At 44.1% G+C, this 21,893-nt stretch overlaps 1 protein-coding gene across 3 annotated transcripts in view; it reads right to left on the minus strand.

The window, feature by feature from the left end:
• Positions 1–21,893, minus strand: part of LOC133540825 (carboxyl-terminal PDZ ligand of neuronal nitric oxide synthase protein-like) — a 158,707-nt gene that overhangs the window by 69,332 nt on the left and 67,482 nt on the right. For 2 of the 3 annotated variants that reach the window (XM_061883777.1, XM_061883779.1), the window contains exon 5: positions 10,452–10,651. In XM_061883777.1, coding sequence (XP_061739761.1) covers positions 10,452–10,651 — 200 coding nt within the window. The remainder of the gene's footprint in view (positions 1–10,451; positions 10,652–21,893) is intronic. The other variant, XM_061883778.1, reaches the window with a different exon arrangement.

The following is a 21,893-nucleotide window of genomic DNA, read 5'->3' on the forward strand; positions in this document are numbered from 1 at the left end:
GCAGGTTTCTATGCAAAACTTCACTTTAGGCCCCCCTTTGAGCTCATAAAATAATGCATGCACAGGCGAAAAACAGTTGTTCTTTGTGAGAGTAAGGAACAAATGACTGCAAGTGTGAAAGGGCGACCTTTTGGATGAAGCTAAAATGCCATTTGGATAATGAATGATCAGGTAGCTATGGGGATGGAACCAAACACACAAATACCTTAGCATTACATTGAATCAAACCCGAACCCTTACCCCCAACACCACTAGTTTAGCAGATTCAACCCATAAGAATGTCATGCTCTCTGTTGGGAGACAAAAAAAGGACATTGTCCTTGACTGATTGTATTCAACCCACCAAAAATGTAAGTAATCCAGTTGACCAGAGGAGCGTATTTTTTACAAAACCCTTCCGGCTCAGCTCCTTCTTCACCACAGGGGATCGATGCAGAGTCCGCATTACTGAAGACGCCGCACCAATCCGCCTGTTGATCTCACGATCCACTCTTCCCTCATTCGTCAACAAGACTCCCAGGTACTTGAACTCCTCCACTTGGGGCAAGATCTTCTCCCCAACCCGGAGATGGCACTACAACTTTTTCCGGGCGAGAACCATGGACTCGGACTGATTCTCACCCCAGTCGCTTCACACTCGGCTGCGAACCGATCCAGTGAGAGCTGAAGATCCTGACCAGATGAAGCCATCAGGACCACATCATCTGCAAAAATCAGAGGCCTAATCCTGCAGCCACCAAACCAGATCCCCTCAACGCCTTGACTGCGCCTAGAAATTCTGTCCGTACAAGTTATGAACGGAATCGGTGACAAAGGACAGCCTTGGCGAAGTCCAACCCTCACTGGAAATGTGTTCGATTTACTGCCGGCAATGTGGACCAAGCTCTGGCACTGATCGCCACAATCAGACAGTCCGATACCCCATACTCTCTGAGCACTCCCAACAAGACTTCCCGAGGGACACGGTCGAATGCCTTCTCCAAGTCCACAAAGCACATGTAGACTGGTTGGGCAAACTCCCATGCACCCTCAAGAACCCTGCCGAGAGTATAGAGCTGGTCCACTGTTCCACGACCAGGACGAAAACCACACTGTTCCTCCTGAATCCGAGGTTGGACTATCCAGCGTAGCCTCCTCTCCAGTACACCTGAATAGACCTAACCTCATACTCTAGTATAGTACATTCAAAGAGAGAGCGCAACCGATCCAGTGAGAGCTGAAGATCCTGGCCAGATGAAGCCATCAGGACCACATCATCTGCAAAAAGCAGAGAACTAATCCTGCAGCCACCAAACCAGATCCCCTCAACGCCTTGACTGCGCCTAGAAATTCTGTCCGTACAAGTTATGAACAGAATCAGTGGCAATGGGCAGCCTTGGCGAAGTCCAACCCTCACTGGGAACGTGTTCGACTTACCGCAGGCAAAGCGGACCAAGCTCTGACACTGATCATACAGAAAGCGAACCGCCAAAATCAGACTGTCCGAAACCCCTATACTCTCTGAGCACTCCCCACAGGACTTCCCAAGGGACACGGTCGAATGCCTTCTCCAAGTCCACAAAGCACATGTAGACTGGTTGGGCAAACTCCCATGAACCCTGCCGAGAGTATAGAACTGGTCCACAGTTCCACGACCAGGACAAAAACCACACTGTTCCTCCTGAATCCGAGGTTCGACTATCCGGCTTAGCCTCCTCTCCAGTACACCTGAATAGACCTAACCTCATACTCTGGTATAGTACATTCAAAGAGAGAGCGCAATGATCACCGATTGAGGCAAAAAGACTTACATATCTTATATCTTTTGTTTTTGTTCTTCATCATGATTCATTGTCACAGTATTCTGGCGACTTTTAAAACCACAAAACAAAATACAGAAGCTTAGTAAGTGTGAAACGGGGAGAGTTTTTTAAAAATATGGCTGTGATTCTATTTTGGTTCTTAGCCAAGTGCAAACATCCTGAGCTGACACACAGATAGGACGCCCAAACAATGATGGATGAGTATTGTCAGACTCCTGCGGGATCATTTGATCATAGTAGACCGAGGCACTTGTCAGTTTTAATGGAGCTGACAAGAAGAGAATGAAATTTGACACATCCAAACTGCTTTCCTTTTAATGTGTGTAAAGATGCATTTTAAAGTGAATCCACACTTGCACCTCTTCAGGGACAAACCCACATCTTGTTCGTTTGAACAAAGAACATAAAGACAGAGCAAGAAGACATAAACAATTCAATACAACATATTAAGATTAGAAAGTCAAACGTTTGTTCCAATAACCTGAGAATAAAGTTCATTACAAAGACTATTCCAAAACATAACGGCCACTTTCCTTAATATAAATTGTGTTAGATGTAAATATAAATGGAATACAATGATTTGCAAATCCTTTTCAACCCATATTCAATTAAATGCACTACAAAGACAAGATATTTGATGTTCAAACTCATAAACTTTATTTTTTTTTTTGCAAATAATAATTAACTTGGAATTTCATGGCTGCAACACGTGCCAAAGTAGTTGGGAAAGGGCATGTTCACCATGCCCTTTGATGTTTTACATCACCATTTCTTTTAACAACACTCAATAAACGTTTGGGAACTGATATGTTGCAGCCTATGTTTTTCCAAAACCTGTATGTACCTAATGGTGCCTTCATAGATGTGTAAGTTACCCATGCCTTGGGCACTAATGCACCCCCATACCTTCACGGATGCTGGCTTTTGAAATTTACGTCGATAACAGTCTGGATGGTTCGCTTCCCCTTTGGTCCGGATGACACGATGTTGAATATTTTTTTTAAATAATTTGAATTTCGGACTCGTCAGACCACAGAACACTTTTCCACTTTGCATCAGTCCATCTTAGATGATCTCGGGCCCAGAGAAGCCGGTGGCATTTCTGGATGTTGTTGATAAATGGATTTCGCTTTGCATAGTAGAGCTTTAACTTGCACTTTCAGATGTAGCGACAAACTGTATTTAGTGACAGTGGTTTTCTGAAGTGTTCCTGAGCCCATGTGGTGATATCCTTTCGAGATTGATGTTGGTTTTTGATACAGTGCTCACACAGTCGTGGACAAAGGGGTGTACCTTCCCCCATCCTTTCTTGTGAAAGACTAAGCATTTTTTGGGAAGCTGTTTTTATACCCAATCATGGCACCCACCTGTTCCCAATTAGCCTGCACACCTGTGGGATGTTCCAAATAAGTGTTTGATCAGCATTCCTCAACTTTCTCAGTCTCTTTTGCCACATGTGCCAGCTTTTTTTTTTTTTTTTTTACAGATGTTGCAGGCATCAAATTCCAAATGAGCTAATATTTGCAAAAAATAACAAAAGATGAAAATGATGTGCATATCATTGTATTCTGTTTTTATTTACGATTTACACAACGTGCCAACTTCACTGGTTTTGAGTTTTGTACAACATAACTAAAGGCCTACTGAAATGAGATTTTCTCATTTAAACGGGGATAGCAGGTCCATTCTATGTGTCAAACTTGATCATTTCGAGATATTGCCATATTTTTGCTGAAAGGATTTAGTAGAGAACATCCACGATAAAGTTTGAAACTTTTGCTCGCTAATATAAAGCCTTGCCTGTACCGGAAGTAGCAGACGATGACGTAACTTGCATGAGGGCTCCTCGCATCCTCACATTGTTTATAATGGGAGCCTCAAACAAAAAGAGCTATTCGAACCGAGAAAACGACAATTTTCCCATTAATTTGAGGGAGGATGAAAGATTTGTGGCTAAGGAAATTGATAGCAAAAGGACTAGAAAAAATAAATAAATAAATAAAGTAAAAAAAAAAAAAGCGATTGCATTGTGAGCGATTCAGATGTTTTTAGACACATTTACTAGGGTAATTCTGGAAGATCCTTTATCTGCTTACTGTTTTAATAGTGTTTTAGTGAGATTTTAAAGATTGTAAAGGCATACCTCAAGGTCGGATGGCTGCGGTGAACACGAGGAGCCAAGCTCCAAGCTGCATTTTTTGACCTGACAGCTACTGCAGGATGACGAATAATCCATTGATGTCTCCGGTAAGATATACTGTATATCACAATTTCCCCATTCAAAAACATGCTGGATGACGTAGAGAAAACATGTTCGCTTAAGCGCTCTGTGTTAACGCTTCACAACAAACAAAGAAACACCGGCTGTGTCTCGGTGCTAAAGATAGCTGCATGACACCGCTTTCCACCAACAGCATTCTTATTTATAGTCTCCATTATTAAATGAACGAATTGCAAAAGATTCAGCAACACAGATGTCTAAATTACTGTGTAATTACAAAATGTTGGTACAAAATGCGGTTGCTAAAATTTTGACATGAACAAGAAAGTTTGATCACATTACGCCTGTACTGGCTCACCTGCACTGGCTTCCTGTGCACTTAAGATGTGACTTTAAGGTTTTACTACTTATGTATAAAATACTACACGGTCTAGCTCTATCCTATCTTGCCGATTGTATTGTACCATATGTCCCGGCAAGAAATCTGCCTTCAAAAGACTCCGGCTTATTAGTGATTCCTAAAGCCCCAAAAAAGTCTGCGGGCTATAGAGCGTTTTCTGTTCGGGCTCCAGTACTCTGGAATGCCCTCAGTTCGAGATGCTACCTCAGTAGAAGCATTTAAGTCTCACCTTAAAACTCATTTGTATACTCTAGCCTTTAAATAGACCTCCTTTTTAGACCAGTTGATCTGCCGCTTCTTTTCTTTTATCTCCTATGTCCCCCCCTCCCTTGTGGAGAGGGTCCGGTCCGATGACCATGGATGAAGTACTGGCTGTCCAGAGTCGAGACCCATGATGGACCGCTCCTCGGGACCCAGGATGGACCGCTCGCCTGTGTATCGGTTGGGGACATCTCTACGCTGCTGATCCGCCTCCGCTTGGGATGGTTTCCTGTGGACGGGACTCTCGCTGCTGTCTTGGATCCGCTTTGAACTGAACTCTCGCGGCTGTGTTGGAGCCACTATGGATTGAACTTCCACAGTATCATGTTAGACCCGCTCGACATCCATTGCTTTCGGTCCCCTGGGGGGGTTGCCCACATCTGAGGTCCTCTCCAAGGTTTCTCATAGTCAGCATTGTCAAGTTTTCCTTGCCCTTTTGTGGGTTCTTCCGAGGATGTTGTAGTCGTAATGATTTGTGCAATCCTTTGAGACATTTGTGATTTAAAGCTATATAAATAAACATTGATTGATTGATTAATTGAACAGAGACGACTTTTAGCCGTGTTTGGTGCAGCGCTAATATTTCCTTACAGTCCGTGACGTCACGCGTACGCGTCATCATTCCGCGACGTTTTCAACAAGAAACTCGCGGGAAATTTAAAATTGCAATTTAGTAAACTAAAAAGGCCGTATTGGCATGTGTTGCAATGTTAATATTTCATCATTGATATATAAACTATCAGACTGCGTGGTCGGTAGTAGTGGGTTTCAGTAGGCCTTTAAAGTAAAGCTGTCAAATAGCGATTAATAGAGGAACGTGGTTTACCTTTTTCTTCACATTTCCCAACATTATTCGGTATTAAGCTAACAAATGATCAAGTTGTAATCTTGAAGATGTGTTTATTAACCCAATCACCTTGTTTTTTTGTAATTGGTAAGCCATACAAATAGACAAAATAAAATATTGTGGGAACAGTTTTAGAACATGGGTGTCAAACTCTGGCCCGCGGGCCATATTTGGCCCGCCGTGTAATTTCACTTGGCCCTTGAGGCAATATCAAAGTAACATTAGAGCTGGCCCGCCGCTGTAACACCGCTTACACTTTTACTTGCCAACCCTCTCGATTTTCCCGGGAGACTCCCGAAGTTCAGTGCCCCTCCCGAATTTCATCCCGGACAACAATATTTGGGGTGGTCTTTAAAGGCACTGCCTTTGGCGTTCTCTACAACCTGTCTCCACGTCCGCTTTTCCTCTATTCCAGGGGTGCCCATTACGTCGATCGCGATCGATTGGTCGATCTCGGAGGGTGTGTCAGTCGATCTCAAGCCAGGCATTAAAAAATAGACATAAAAATGACCAATCATCAATCATACCAAGACTTCACTTTCGTCAGTTGTTTGACATTCTCGGCACCCGAGGATCTTGTGAGATGACGCTGGCTGCTGCGAGCTCATATTTAAGAAAAAAATCACTAACAGGGCGGACGCAGAGAAACACATTTTATTTCTAGAGACTCCGTACCTACTGTCAAAACTCTAAAGACCGACTGCACAGTTCCTGTCTTCACCATAAAAGACCTGTTTCATCCTGCCTGTGCTAACAAAATAAGAGTGTCAGAAAGCTAGCGTGCACAAGCTACGGAGTTTGATGCCAATGTATTTCCCCCCCGCCCTCAGCGACCGCTTTCTCACTTGCTTGCCCACCCGCACAGTCACTGACGTCACTCACCTGCTGCCAGACATTAAAGGGCCACACACATATGCTCCTCTCATAACAAAGTGTTTAAAAACGAGTATGCAAGTTGGAGAAATGAGATGCCAAATCCAACCACTTTCATGTGGTATTGGACAGAAAGGAGGACTTTTTTTTTCCTCCATTTGAAAATGCGGACGTTATCAGCACCACTGTCTAATTCCAATCAATGCAAGTCATCAGAATCAAATACACCAACTTATATTCTTGTCTTCATGAAAGAAAGGAATCTATGTGTGTTAAACATGCTTGTATTATCATTAAACACCATTAACTTGTTAACAAAAATGTCTCTTTCATAAATAAATAAATATAAATTATAAATAGGAATGAGGTAGATCTCCTGGAGTTGGTCAATTGAAAAGTAGCTCGCCTGCAGAAAAAGTGTGAGCGCCCCTGCTCTATACAAACAGTCACATAATATATGCGGCTTATACACACACACAAGTTAATGCAAGACATACTTGGTCAACAGCCTTACAGGTCACACTGAGGGTGGCCGTATAAAAAACTTTAACACTGTTACAAATATACGCCACACTGTGACCCCACACCAAACAAGAATGATACATTTCGGGAGAACATCCGCACCGTAAAACAACATAAACACAACAGAACCAATACCCAGAACGCCTTGCAGCACTAACTCTTCCGGGACGCTACAATATACACCCCCCGCTATCACCAAACCCCATCCACCTCAACCCCACCGCCGAAAAGAGGCATTCAATTTTTATTAAAATTTTATTTGATATGCCATTGATATTTCTTAATTATTAATATTATTTGAAACTCAATTTTGCATGTCACTATGAAGTTATATAAGCCTTGCTTGGTCAATATTCAATGCAAAACTTGTTTGGGTCCCTTAAAAGGTTAATTTGTTCAACCTCGGCCCGCGGCTTTGTTCGGTTTTAAATTTTGGCCCACTCTGTATTTGAGTTTGACACCCCTGCCCTAGAAGGTCTCTGTGCCATCGCAAAGAAAGCTGTCTTTTTACTTTAATCATGTTCTGACCTGTCATTTCAATCAAAAACTAAATTATCTTCAGTGGAGGCGAGCTGTAAATCCCAGTAAACCGCAGCCGTTTTGCTGGATTCCAGCTGAGCAAGTAATCGTTGTTGTTCACATACCTCAGGCCAGGCGGACCAGAGAGTATTTGGCTGGTAAAGACAGAATGCTGATAGTGGGGTGCCTACAGCCATGGAGGGGGCCACTTCAAATGGAAGTTGTCAACTGAATCAAATCCAAAGCCTCTTACAGAAGATTCCACAAAATTTCAGTCATATGACTTATTATTAGGATATGCTTTATCCTGATGGCTTCATCTGGCCGCGATCTTCAGCTCTCACTGGATCGCTTCGCAGTCGAGTGTGAAGCGGCCGGAATGAGAATCAGCACCTCCAAATCCGAGTCCATTGTTCTCTCCCTGGAAAAGGGTGGAGTGCCATCTCCAGGTTGGGGAGGAGACCCTGCCCCAAGTGGAGGAGTTCAAGTACCTAGGAGTCTTGTTCACGAGTGGGGGAAGAGTGGATCGTGAGATCGACAGGCGGATCGGTGCGGCGTCTTCAGTAATGCGGACGTTGTATCGATCCGTTGTGGTGAAGAAGGAGCTGAGCCGGAAGGCAAAGCTCTCAATTTACCGGTCGATCTACGTTCCCATCCTCACCTATGGTCATGAGCTTTGGGTCATGACCGAAAGGATAAGATCACGGGTACAAGCGGCCGAAATGAGTTTCCTCCGCCATGTGGCGGGGCTCTCCCTTAGAGATAGGGTGAGAAGCTCTGCCATCCGGGAGGAACTCAAAGTAAAGCCGCTGCTCCTCCACATCGAGAGGAGCCAGATGAGGTGGTTCGGGCATCTGGTCAGGATGCCACCCGAACGCCTCCCTAGGGAGGTGTTTAGGGCACGTCCAACCGGTAGGAAGCCACGGGGAAGACCCAGGACACGTTGGGAAGACTATGTCTCCCGGCTGGCCTGGGAACGCCTCGGGATCCCCCGGGAAGAGCTAGACGAAGTGGCTGGGGAGAGGGAAGTCTGGGCTTCCCTGCTTAGGCTGCTGCTCCCGCGACCCGACCTCGGATAAGCGGAAGAAGATGGATGGATGGATGGATGCTTTACCCAGATGAAACAAAATAAACAATCATATATCAATGGAGGGTTTAATCTAACAAAGAGCGTCAGAAAGCAAAATGAAAACATTATTATTTAATTTGTATTAATGCATTTGATTAAAGGCCTACTGAAAGCCACTACTAGCGACCATGCAGTCTGATAGTTTATATATCAATGATGAAATATTAACATTGCAACACATGCCAATACAGCCGGTTTAGTTTACTAAATTGCAATTTTAAATTTTGCGCGGAAGTATCATGCTAAAACGTCACGCATTTTGTTCTGGCACCGTTCACAGCTATAAATCGCATAATTCCACAGTATCATGCACATCTGTGTTGCTCAATCTTTTGCAATTTGTTCAATGAATAACGGAGACGTCAAAGAAGAAAGCTGCAGGTGGGAAGCGGCGTATTGTGGCCGCCTTTAGCCACACAAACACAGCCGTTGTTTCATTGTTTACATTCCCGAAAGACGACGGTTGAAGCTTTACTATGGAACAGAGCGGTCAAGCGAACACGGTTGGATTGGACCACACGCACAAAGTACGACGTATTATGCAGCGATCATTTCGAAAGATCGTGTTTCGAAGAGGGTCCCTTGCGAAGGGCAGAGATGGGCATCGCCACCACCCGTCGACTGGTGCTGAAGAAAGGTGCGGGGCCGACCTTAAGGTTGTACAGGTACGACCATATAATCTCACTAAAACACTAGTAACTAGGGATGCGCAGTTTGCGGTCTCATCCGCAGAGTCCGCGGATAAACCGGGTGACATGACGAAAAAAATTTATTTTAATTAGATTTGGGCGGGTGGCGGTTGAACCATCCGGAAATATTTAATATACATGGTTCTAGGATCGGTATCCTTTGCCATTCAAAGAGCCATTTAAGACCCGTGTCACAAAGCGAAGAAGATAACAGGAAACGCTAATATTCTCTAGAATGAGTGCCGGCAGTCACCCAGTTAATAAGTATTAGGGTGTACTATGAAGTCTTTGACTTTGTTGCCTTCTACAACATGTACGATCTGCTTGTCAGTCCAGCAACATGTTGTGTGTGGCTTCCGCGGCAACACGCACACGACTGCAAGGCATACTGGGTGACACAGAGTACACTAATGGTTGTGATCTAAACAATTTTAACACTCTTAGTAATATGCGCCACGCTGTGAAGACACACCAAACAAGATTGACAAACACATTTCGAGAGGACATCCTCCCAGTAACACAACCCTGCCCCCTATTGTAGCCCGGAAGAATTAGGGCTGCATTGGATTCTGGGTATTTTTTCTGTTGTGTTACAGTGCGGATGTTCTCCCAAAATGTGTTTGTCAATCTTGTTTGGTGTGAGTTCACAGTGTGGCGCAGATTTGTAACAGTGTTAAAGATGTTTATACGGCCACCCTCAGTGTGACCTGTATGGCTTTTGATCAAGTATGTCTTGCAGTCACTTCTTCCGTGGGGCTGCAGAAGCCTTATACGGTACGTGACTCGGCTCGCACACTGTTTGTATGGTGGAAAAACGGACGAGACGGCACGTTGTAGAGGATGCTAAAGGCAGTGCTATCAAGGCACGCCCTTAATATTGTTGTTTGGGCGAAAACCGAGAGAATGATTGCCCCGGGAGATTGTCGGGAGGGGCACTGATATTTGGGTGTTACCCGAAAAGATCGCGAAAGTTGGTAAGTGTGTTGCTAGGGCGGGAAAGCCACTCAAAGAAGGTGAATCCATTAAAAAGTAAATGTTGGATCTAATTAAGAAATCTTTTCCCGCGGCCCAGCCTCACCCAGTTTCTGCATCCACTGGCCCCCAGGTAAATTGAGTTTGAGACCCCTGCTCTAAAATAACCCCTGTAAGTAAAAAAAAAATTTTTTAAATATCCAGTCATTGTGTTACCTTGTTGTCTGAGTGGTTGGGGTCTGATGTCTTGGGTGTGGCATCCAGGTCGGTGACCCCTCTGTTGATGTTTAGTTCCTCTGAGATTGGTATTTGGTTTGCCTCATCAGCATCAATGTCGGTCTCCTCTGTAGCAGTTGTAGTCTTCTCTACATCCGGTAGTTCCCGACCCGGGCCAACTAAAGTACATATACAAACAGCTGGGTGAACACACACACACACACACACGCACACAATGTATGTACAGTATGAGCATGTACACAAGCACACATGGGTGGACATAATAAACACAATCACAAAAAAGTAAAGCACTTAATGCATACATGCAGTATAGCACTGTAGTACATATAAAACATTTAATTAGTTACGTCCAATTAATGCATATGAGTTGGGAAATTATGTTAGATGTAAATATAAACGGAATACAATGATTTGCAAATCATTTTCAACCCATATTCAGTCGAATATGCCACAAAGACAACATATTGGATGTTCAAATTGCTAAACTTTTTGTTGTTGTTGCAAATAATCATTAACTTTAGAATTTGGTGCCAGCAACACGTGACAAAGAAGTTGGGAAAGGTGGCAATAAATACTGATAAAGTTGAGGAATGCTCATCAAACACTTATTTGGAACATCCCACAGGTGTGCAGGCTAATTGGGAACAGGTGGGTGCCATGATTGGGTATAAAAACAGCTTCCCAAAAAAATGCTCAGTCTTTCACAAGAAAGGATGGGGCGAGGTACACCCCTTTGTCCACAACTGCGTGAGCAAAATACTCAAACAGTTTAAGAACAACGTTTCTCAAAGTGCAATTGCAAGAAATTTAGGGATTTCAACATCTACGGTCCAGAATATCATCAAAAGGTTCAGAGAATCTGGAGAAATCACTCCACATAAGCGGCATGGCCGGAAACCAACATTGAATGACCGTGACTTTCGATCCCTCTGACGGCACTGTACCAAAAACCGACATCAATCCCCAAAGGATATCACCACATGGGCTCAGGACCACTTCAGAAAACCACTGTCACTAAATACAGTTTGTCGCTGCATCTGTAAGTGCAAGGTAAAGCTCTCCCGTCCAAAGGCAAAACCTAGTAACTCGCATCTAGCTGATTTTGAGAAAACAAAGGAAAACCAATCTCTCTTGATGCTGTCTTACAAAGACCTACAAAGTCATCAAACGTATAGATGTTTTCTTGAGCTTTCATTTTCTTGCCGATTGAGCCATAGATTGAATCTGCTCTCATAAACGTGTGCCCTTTCTCCAGATATTTTATCACAATCTCGGGCGTTTGCACATTGGGCAAGAGCCGTGTATAGCGTCCCGTTTTTATTTTGACCTCCACAGTTATCTGCCCAAAAGAGTATGCAAGGGGAAGAATCAAGACCAATACATTTAATGAAGGTGCTTTCAACGTCCTGGGCCAATCTTCCAAATATCCCCTCGTGCCATAATATCACATAATCAGGTTGACCGTCGGCCCCCATTCGTGCAAATGTCTCATTAAAGACAATAAGGCGACTGACAAAGAAGCTCCGATTGGTCCCTTGAGATACTAGGTTTTTCTGTTGTATCTACGCGGTTATGTGGTAGTTGCTAGGTCCTGCCATGCGCGTAACAGCTTACTTACGGAACAAATTACAATATCGCATACACTAATGTAAATCATATCACCTAGGAACTCCAAAATTATTATCAGCTCAGTTTTGACCAAAATTGAGTTACTGGGTTTTGCCTTTGGACGGCAGAGCTCTACTATGCAAAGTGAAAGCCATTTATCAACAACGTTTATTGAGTGTTGTTAAATGAAAAGGTGATGTAACACAGTGGTGAACATGCCCTTTCCCAACTACTTTGGCACGTGTTGCAGCCATGAAATTCTAAGTTAATTATTATCTGCAAAAAAATATAAAGTTTATGAGTTTGAACATAAAATAGCTTGTCTTTGTAGTGCATTCGACTGAATATGGGTTGAAAAGGATTTTCAAATCATTGTATTCCGTTTATATTTACATCTAACACAATTTCCCAACTCATATGGAAACAGGGTTTTGTAGAATGTCCGGTATTATTTGCATAGTAGGAAGTGTTTTGTTAAAATTGGAGTAACAACATACATAATCACATGCAGCAAAAAAAAAATACAACGACCCACAATAAATGCTTTAAAATTGAACCTAATATTTGCTTTAATAAATAGGGTGTACCCTGCCTTTCGCCCGATTGTAGCTGAGATAGGCGCCAGCGCCCCCTGTGACCCCGAAAGGGAATAAGCGGTAGAAAATGGATGGATTGATAAATAAATGGTAAATGGGTTGTACTTGTATAGCGCTTTTCTACCTTCAAGGTACTCAAAGCGCTTTGACACTACTTCCACATTCACCCATTCACACACACATTCACACACTGATGGAGGGAGCTGCCATGCAAGGCGCTAACCAGCACCCATCAGGAGCAAGGGTGAAGTGTCCTGCTCAGGACACAACGGACGTGACGAGGTTGGTACTAGCTGGGATTTGAACCAGGGACCCTGGGGTTGCGGACGGCCACTCTCCCACTGCGCCACGCCGTCCCAAATGTGATGCATTTACTGTCATTCCTCATTTGTTATTGTATTATTCAATGAGATACTAAATACCGATTGCGTCATTGTGTCCTGGGGATGACGTTAAAGTAGAGGCTCCTCTATGGGGTCTTGGGGCACTAGGAGGTTAACCCCTTTACTACTGTTATCCCAGGTGGCCTAGTACCTGACTGCCCCCTAGCCAGGGATACGGTGAAGACCTCAACGCCGGAAGACGGTAGATGTAAGAACCATCACAACGGCTGCGATGGCGGAAGAAGGCCCCCCCACATCCATGTGGGCCCAGTTATGGGGAAATAACAACTAAAGAGATAGGGTGAGAAGCTCTGTCATCCGGGAGGAACTCAAAGTAAAGCCGCTGCTCCTCCACGTCGAGAGGAGCCAGATGAGGTGGTTCGGGCATCTGGTCAGGATGCCACCCGAACGCCTCCCTAGGGAGGTGTTTAGGGCACGTCCAACCGGTAAGAGGCCACAGGGAAGACTTTGTCTCCCGGCTAGCCTGGGAATGCCTCGGGATCCCCCGGGAAGAGTTAGACGAAGTGGCTGGGGAAAGGGAAGTCTGGGTTTCCCTGCTTAGGCTGTTGCCCCCGCGACCCGACCTCGGATAAGCGGAAGAAGATGGATGGATGGATGGAACAACTAAAGACCTCAACGGTGGAACAGGCAGAGGATGATTGCGAACCCTATCGAGCGTCACAACAGCTGGATGGCAGAAGAAAGCTGCAGCAGAAAAGGGGTCCCCAGTGGTCTTGGACTCCATGCTCGGACCTGTCAAGGATCATGTCTGTGCACCAGTCTCCCCACGTTAAACAAAGTCGCGAACAAGCATCCATAAAGGGATACCCCACCTACCAGGAGGATCGGCATACGTTTCGAGTGACCGCCGATGATGATGAATTACCAATTACATATTTATCACAATGTTTACGTTAGTTTCAATGTATATCGATCTAATCCAGGGGTGTCAAACTCAAATACAGAGTGGGCCAAAATTTTAAACGGAACAAAACCGCGGGCCAAGGTTGAACAAGTTAACCTTTTAATAGGGACCCAAACAGGCTTCACGGTGGCAGAGGGGTTAGTGCGTCTGCCTCACAATACGAAGGTCTTGCAGTCCTGGGTTCAAATCCAGGCTCGGGATCTTTCTGTGTGGAGTTTGCATGTTCTCCCCGTGAATGCGTGGGTTCCCTCCGGGTACTCCGGCTTCCTCCCACTTCCAAAGACATGCACCTGGGGATAGGTTAATTGGCAACACTAAATTGGCCCTAGTGTGTGAATGTGAGTGTGAATGTTGTCTGTCTATCTGTGTTGGCCCTGTGATGAGGTGGCGACTTGTCCAGGGTGTAGCCCGCCTTCCGCCCGATTGTAGCTGAGATAGGCGCCAGCGCCCCCCGCAACCCCGAAAGGGAATAAGCGGTAGAAATGGATGGATGGATAGGGACCCAAACAAGTTTTGCATTAAATATTGAACAAGCAAGGCTTATATAACTTTAGTGACATTCAAAATGCAGTTTCAAATAATATAAGAATAATAATAAAAAAAAATATCAATGGCATATCAAATAAAATTTAAATAAAAATGTAATGCCTTTTTTTCTATTTGCAATCTTCTGAGGTAAATATACATTTTTTTTCCACAGGCTAATAATACAATTGAAAATAAAATAACAATAATGAATGAACCGAACATTCAAGCCTTGAAGTAGCAAGAGAAAAGGCATGAATAAAATGTTGGTTATAGGTCAGTTTTCTGGAAGTCTCCCGGAAGACTTAGCGCTGCAAGGGGTTCTGGGTATTTGTTATGTTGTGTTACGGTGCGGATGTTCACCCAAAATATGTCATTCTTGTTTGGTGTGGGTTCACAGTGTGGCGCATATTTGTAACAGTGCTAAAGTTGTTTATACGGCCAACCTCAGTGTGACCTGTATGGCGGTTGACCAAGTACGCTTTGCATTCACTTGCGTGTGTGTGTGTGTGTGTGTGTAAAAGCCACAAATATTATGTGACACGTTGTTAGTATGGAGGGAAAGCGGACGTGACGACAGGTTGTAGAGAACGCTAAAGGCAGTGCCTTAAATGCACGACCCCAATATAGTTGTGCAGGTGGAAATCGGTAGAAATTCGGGTGAATGGTTGCTCCGGGAGATTTTCGGGAGGGGCACTGAACTTCGGGAGTCTACCGGGAAAATTAGGAGGGTTGGCAAGTATGAGTATTAGCGGTGAATGCGGTGTTACAGCTCTAATGCTAAGTTGATATTGCCTCAAGGGCCAATTTAAATTACACGGCGGGCCAGAGTTTGATACCCATGATCTAATCCATAACATATTCTGGATGTATCTTGTCCTGTATAACGACTTATTACCACAAATTGTTTCTGCCAACGTGTAATCCTTTGTTTTTTATTTATTATAATCATGATTAAGTAGGTTGTCTATAAATCAAATTATTTTTTTCTGTCTCAATACAAAAAAATAGTAATCCTGGTACATGTTAAATTCCGGAACTATCTGTAATTGCTAAGGCACAAATACACTATGACTAAAAAAACTCTGTTTCTTCTTATTTATTTTTAAACATATTGGATTTGGCAATCATGTGATGTACTTCTATGCAACTTTGTAAAGTACCTATTTGTTTCCAGTTGTCACGACCTCCAAAATGTACAAAACCCGACTGTGTAAATGGTAAATAAAAACAGAATACAATGATTTGCAAATCCTTCTTAACTTATATTCAATTGAATTGACTGCAAATACAAGATATTTAACATTCAAACTGGAAAACTGAGAGAGTTGAGGAATGCTCATCAAACACTTATTTGGAACATCCCACGAGGGAATAGGCTAATTGGGCGGGTGCCATGATTGTGTTTAAAAGCAGTTTCCATGAAATGCTTAGTCATTCACAAGGATTAGTCAAACAAGGATTGTGAACAAATGCGCGAGCAAATTGTCCAACAGTTTAAGAACAACATTTCTCAACGAGCTATTGCAAGGAATTTAGGGATTTCACCCTCTATCGTCCGTAAAATCATCAAAATGTTCAGAAAATCTGGAGAAATCACAGCACGTAAGCAATGATATTAGGGACCTTCGATCCTTACGGCTGTACTGCATCAAAACACGACATCAGTTCGTAAAGGATATCACCATATGGGCTTAGGAACAGTCCAGAAAACCACTGTCAGTAACTACAGTTTGTCGCTACATCTGTAAGTGCAAGTTAAAACTCTACGATGCAAAGCCAAAGCCATTTATCAACAACACCCAGAAAAACCGCCGGTTTCATCTAAGATGGACTGATGCTCTGTGGAAAAGGGTTCTGTGGTCTGAAGAGTTCACATGTTTTTGGAAACTGTGGACATTGTGTCCTCCAGAACAAAGAGTAATGGAACCATCTGGATTATGACAGGCACAAATTTCAAAAGCCAGGGGGTGTATTAGTGCTCACGGTATGGGTAACTTACACATCTGTGAAGGCACCATTAATGTTGAAAGGTGCATACAGGTTTCGGACCAACATATGTTGCCTTCCAAGCAAGGTTATCGTAGACGCCCCTGCTTATTTCAGCAAGACAATGCCTAACCACGTGTTACAACAGCGTGGCTTAATAGTCAAAGGGTGTGGGGACTAGACTGGCCTGCCTGTAGTCCAGACCTGTCTCCCATTGAAAAAAAACTAAATACCACAACTGAGATTGTTGAACATCAAACAAGAATGGGAAAGAATTCCACCTGAAAATCTCAAAAATTGGTCTCCTCAGTTCCCAAATGTTTACTGGGTGTTGTTAAAATAAAAGGCCATGTAACACAGCGGTAAAAATGCCCATGCGCCAACTTTTTTGCAATGTATATCTGCCATTAAATTCTAAGTTAATGGTTATTTGCAAAAAAAAAAAAAAAGGTTTCTCAGATAGAACATTAAATATCTTGTCTTTGCAGTCCATTCAATTGAATATAAATTGAAAAGGATTTGCAAATCATTGTATTTTGTTTATAATTCACGTATTACACAACATGCCAACTTTACTGGTTTGGGGTTTTGTAGATAAACAGCACTAGAGTGTGTGTGCTGGTAACTCATGTAGCAAATACTAGACAAGAGTTTATTGATGGTCAATGCTTCGAGGTCACATGTCAAACGTGCAAAGGGATTTTAATGTGAGTAAATAATGTGTAGAACAAAATGTAATCCTTTTTTTTCCGCATGGCTTAATTCCCACAGATATGGCATTATTTCCATTCCCACATACAGATGACACATTGAGAGAGAGAGGTGTTAGTTTTAATGTCCTGGAGGCTTGGCTTGCATGTTGTGATGTTTTATTCTCGCCAAAATTACACATCTGAGTAATGAGATCAACTCTATTTTCATGTGTTAAACCACTTTGTGCGATGCTTCTAAGTAGGGCTGGGCGATATGTCCTTTTATTACTATCTCGATATTTTCAGGCCATGTCACCATACACGATATATATCTCGATATTTTGCCTTAGAGGGATGTTTTGTTTTGGGTTTTTCTGTCTTATGGTTTGCATGTTTTAATTTGAAAAGTAACTCTCCTCTCGTTTCAGGTCACCTGCCCTTCCTTTTGTGTCATCGGTCTGACGTCATCCCAGTTCTCTGATTGTTTCCAGCTGTTCCCTATTACTCTCATGTGTTTTATAAGCTCACTCCTTCCTTTGTTCTGTGCCAGATTGTCTCGTTTATTCGTGCTCTCCAGCGTCCATGTCCTTCATCAAATCATCAAACATTAACACACACACAAATATTGCAAATTGGTACCTTTGGAGTACCAGTATTGCATCAACCCATCACAAATTTTGTCCATTCCATCCATCCATTTTCTACCGCTTATTCCCTTTCGGGGTCGCGGGGGGCGCTGGCGCCTATCTCAGCTACAATCGGGCGGAAGGCGGGGTACACCCTGGACAAGTCGCCACCTCATCGCAGGGCCAACACAGATAGACAAACAACATTCACACTCACATTCACACACTAGGGCCAATTAAGTGTTGCCAATCAACCTATCCCCAGGTGCATGTCTTTGGAGGTGGGAGGAAGCCGGAGTACCCGGAGGGAACCCACGCATTCACGGGGAGAACATGCAAACTCCACACAGAAAGATCCCGAGCCTGGATTTGAACCCAGGACTGCAGGACCTTCGTATTGGGAGGCAGACGCACTAACCCCTCTGCCACCGTGAAGCCCCACAAATTTTGTAATTAACTTAATTTAAAAAAGATCCTAATGTTTGGTCATAAATGCAATCTTATTGTTGGAATGGATTAATTCATCTGCATATATGCATGATTAATGCAATATTTGTTGTGAATAATCTCATGAGTTAACCCATTTCTTTATTAGATAACACTCATTTCCTTCACCTGTAACACAAAGCTACTATGAATGTTTTGCTCTGCTCGCTTAGCATATATTGCTTCAGCATCTTGACTGTACAAAATGTAAACTTGCATTGAAAAACATGTGGACACCCCTGATCTTTATATTCCTGTGCAAATGGGAGGTGACTCGCATCACCTGCAGAAGTCAATAAATGTGTATTTTTCCAAACAATCCCCGTGTGTCACAGCGGAGTTTATTGCATCACCAGCTCATCGCCACATTTAATGTTTTCCTTCTATGTGGCTTTCCTTCCACACTTGTATTTCCGACCAGATGTTTCTACAGCCCGATAACTTCCATAGTTGTACTATATTGCATTCCACTGTCATGTTAATTAGTCCCCGAGATAAGCCTATGACCAGAGTGGAGGACTGTGTCACTGAACACCGACAGTGAATCGGAGAATGTGGTATGAATGACATCATTTGCATTCGGTTTCCCGTTTATAATGCACGGTCCATTACAGTATGCGGGTGATCTCTTGGCTTGTCAGAATGTGAACGCAAGTTCATTTCTGTAGGGCTGCAGAGGGCAGTGGAAGTTACACAGCCAGGCTCGAAGCTCTCTGATTGGGGTGGGTAGGGTGACTAACGCTGTAATGCTTGTGACGTTGCCTGGTGTGCAATTATAAGGCTGTGGAGAGAAGTGTGTGTCGCCTTATTTTCTTCAGGCTCACCTCATCTCTTACTTTGTATATCTTGCAAGCAAGAATCAAAGGGTTTGTGTATCGGTGAATAATTCATAAAGTTGAAGCTTAAAGGCCTACTGAAATGAGATTTTCTTATTTAAACGGGGATGGCAGGTCCATTCTATGTGTCATACTTGATCATTTCGCGATATTGCCATATTTTAGCTGAAAGGATCTAGTAGAGAACATCGACGATAAAGTTCGCAACTTTTGGTCGCTAATAAAAAAGCCTTGCCTTTACCGGAAGTAGCAGATATTTCACAAATGTTTGTAGTCTCCATGCCTAAGTGCTTGATTTTATACACCTGTGGCCAGGCCAAGTTATTAGGACACCTGATTCTGGCCAAATACTTTTGACAATATAAATAAATAAATGGGTTGTACTTGTATAGCGCTTTTCGACCTTCAAGGAACTCAAAGCGCTTAGACACTACTTCCACATTCACACACCATGCAAGGCGCCAACCAGCATCCATCAGGAGCAAGGGTGAAGTGTCTTGCTCAGGACACAACGGACGTGACGAAGTTGGTACTAGGTGGGATTTGAACCAGGGACCCTCGGGTTGCGCACGGCCATTCTCCCACTGCGCCACGCCGTCCCTATATGGTGTATATTTGGGTCTCCAGAGTGCCTGCCCACTTGTTAAGTGTGAAATTCCAAACCCGGTAAATTCTATGTTAACTATCCATCCATCCATCCATCCATCATCTTCCGCTTATCCGAGGTCGGGTCGCGGGGGCAGCAGCCTAAGCAGGGAAACCCAGACTTCCCTCTCCCCAGACACTTCGTCTAGCTCTTCCCGGGGGATCCCGAGGCGTTCCCAGGCCAGTAGGGAGACATAGTCTTCCCAACGTGTCCTGGGTCTTCCCCGTGGCCTCCTACCGGTTGGACGTGCCCTAAACACCTCCCTAGGGAGGCATTCGGGTGGCATCCTGACCAGATGCCCGAACCACCTCATCTGGCTCCTCTCAATGTGAAGGAGCAGCGGCTTTACTTTGAGTTCCTCCCGGATGGCAGAGCTTCTCACCCTATCTCTAAGGGAGAGCCCCGCCACACGGCGGAGGAAACTCATTTCGGCCGCTTGTACCCGTGATCTTATCCTTTCGGCCATGACCCAAAGCTCATGACCATAGGTGAGGATGGGAACGTAGATCGACCGGTAAATTGAGAGCTTTGCCTTCCGGCTCAGCTCCTTCTTCACCACAACGGATCGATACAACGTCCGCATTACTGAAGACGCCGCACCGATCCGCCTGTCGATCTCACGATCCACTCTTCCCTCACTCGTGTGCAAGACTCCTAGGTACTTGAACTCCTCCACTTGGGGCAGGGTCTCCTCCCCAACCCGGAGATGGCATTCCACCCTTTTCCGGGCGACAACCATGGACTCGGACTTGGAGGTGCTGATTCTCATTCCGGTCGCTTCACACTCGGGTGCGAACCGATCCAGCGAGAGCTGAAGATCCCGGTCAGATGAAGCCATCAGGACCACATCATCTGCAAAAAGCAGAGACCTAATCCTGCGGCCACCAAACCGGAACCCCTCAACGCCTTGACTGCGCCTAGAAATTCTGTCCATAAAAGTTATGAACAGAATCTATGTTAACTAAACATTTCAAAATAGGTGTCTGCAAACTACCTGCTTTGATTTTGGTCCGGCTGTGAACTAACATCGGACGTAGGACCCTGATCCTCTACCGATAACTTAAAAGTCCCAGAGAGGAGTGTCGCCATGGCTTTTGCCGCAAGCGAGTTGACTACCCTGAATCATATCATCGTGCTAAACCCAAAAGCTAAGCCAGACTGCGATGTTATTGGACACTCAGCTTATCACATCACTGCATCACTCTCGAGCCACAGAGGACACCAGAGCAACAAAGGAAAGTATTAATTTATGATGGAAACTTCCCACATTTCGCTGGCACAGTGTTGTCGTCTGTGTGAACCACTTCATCAACCTGGGTCAGGACAAGGCGGGACTGGCAAGTACATTATTAATGAAGGATGGGTGAAGACCAACTGTCTGTGGCAACACAAACCCCGTTTCCATATGAGTTGGGAAATTAGGTTAGATGTAAATATAAACGGAATACAATGATTTGCAAAGCATTTTCAAAGTGCAATTGCAAGAAATTTGGGGATTTCAACATCTACGGTCCACAATATCATCAAAAGGTTCAGAGAATCTGGAGAAATCACTCCACATAAGCGGCATGGCCGGAAACCAACATTGAATGAGCGTGACCTTCGATCCCTCAGACGGCACTGTATCCAAAGCCGACATCAATCTCTAAAGGATATCACCACATGGGCTCAGGAACACTTCAGAAAACAACTGTCACTAAATACAGTTTGTCTCTACATCTGTAAGTGCAAGTTAAAGCTCTACTATTCAAAGTGAAAGCCATTTATCAAAAACATCCAGAAACCCCGCCGGCTTCTCTGGGCCCGAGCTCATCTAAGATGGACTGATGCAAAGTGGAAAAGTGTTCTGCGGTCTGACGAGTCCACATTTCAAATTTTTGGGGGAAATATTCGACATCGTTTCATCCGGACCAAAGGGGAAGCGAACCATCCAGACTGTTATCGATGCAAAGTTCAAAAGCCAGCGTCTTTGATGGTATGGGGGTGCATTAGTGCCCAAGACATGGGTAACTTACACATCTGTGAAGGCACCATTAATGCTGAAAGGTACATACAGGTTTTGGAACAACATATGCTGCCAACTAAGCGCCATCCTTTTCATGGACGCCC

The sequence above is a fragment of the Nerophis ophidion genome, linkage group LG22, assembly GCF_033978795.1.
Source record: "Nerophis ophidion isolate RoL-2023_Sa linkage group LG22, RoL_Noph_v1.0, whole genome shotgun sequence".
Lineage (NCBI taxonomy): Eukaryota > Metazoa > Chordata > Actinopteri > Syngnathiformes > Syngnathidae > Nerophis > Nerophis ophidion.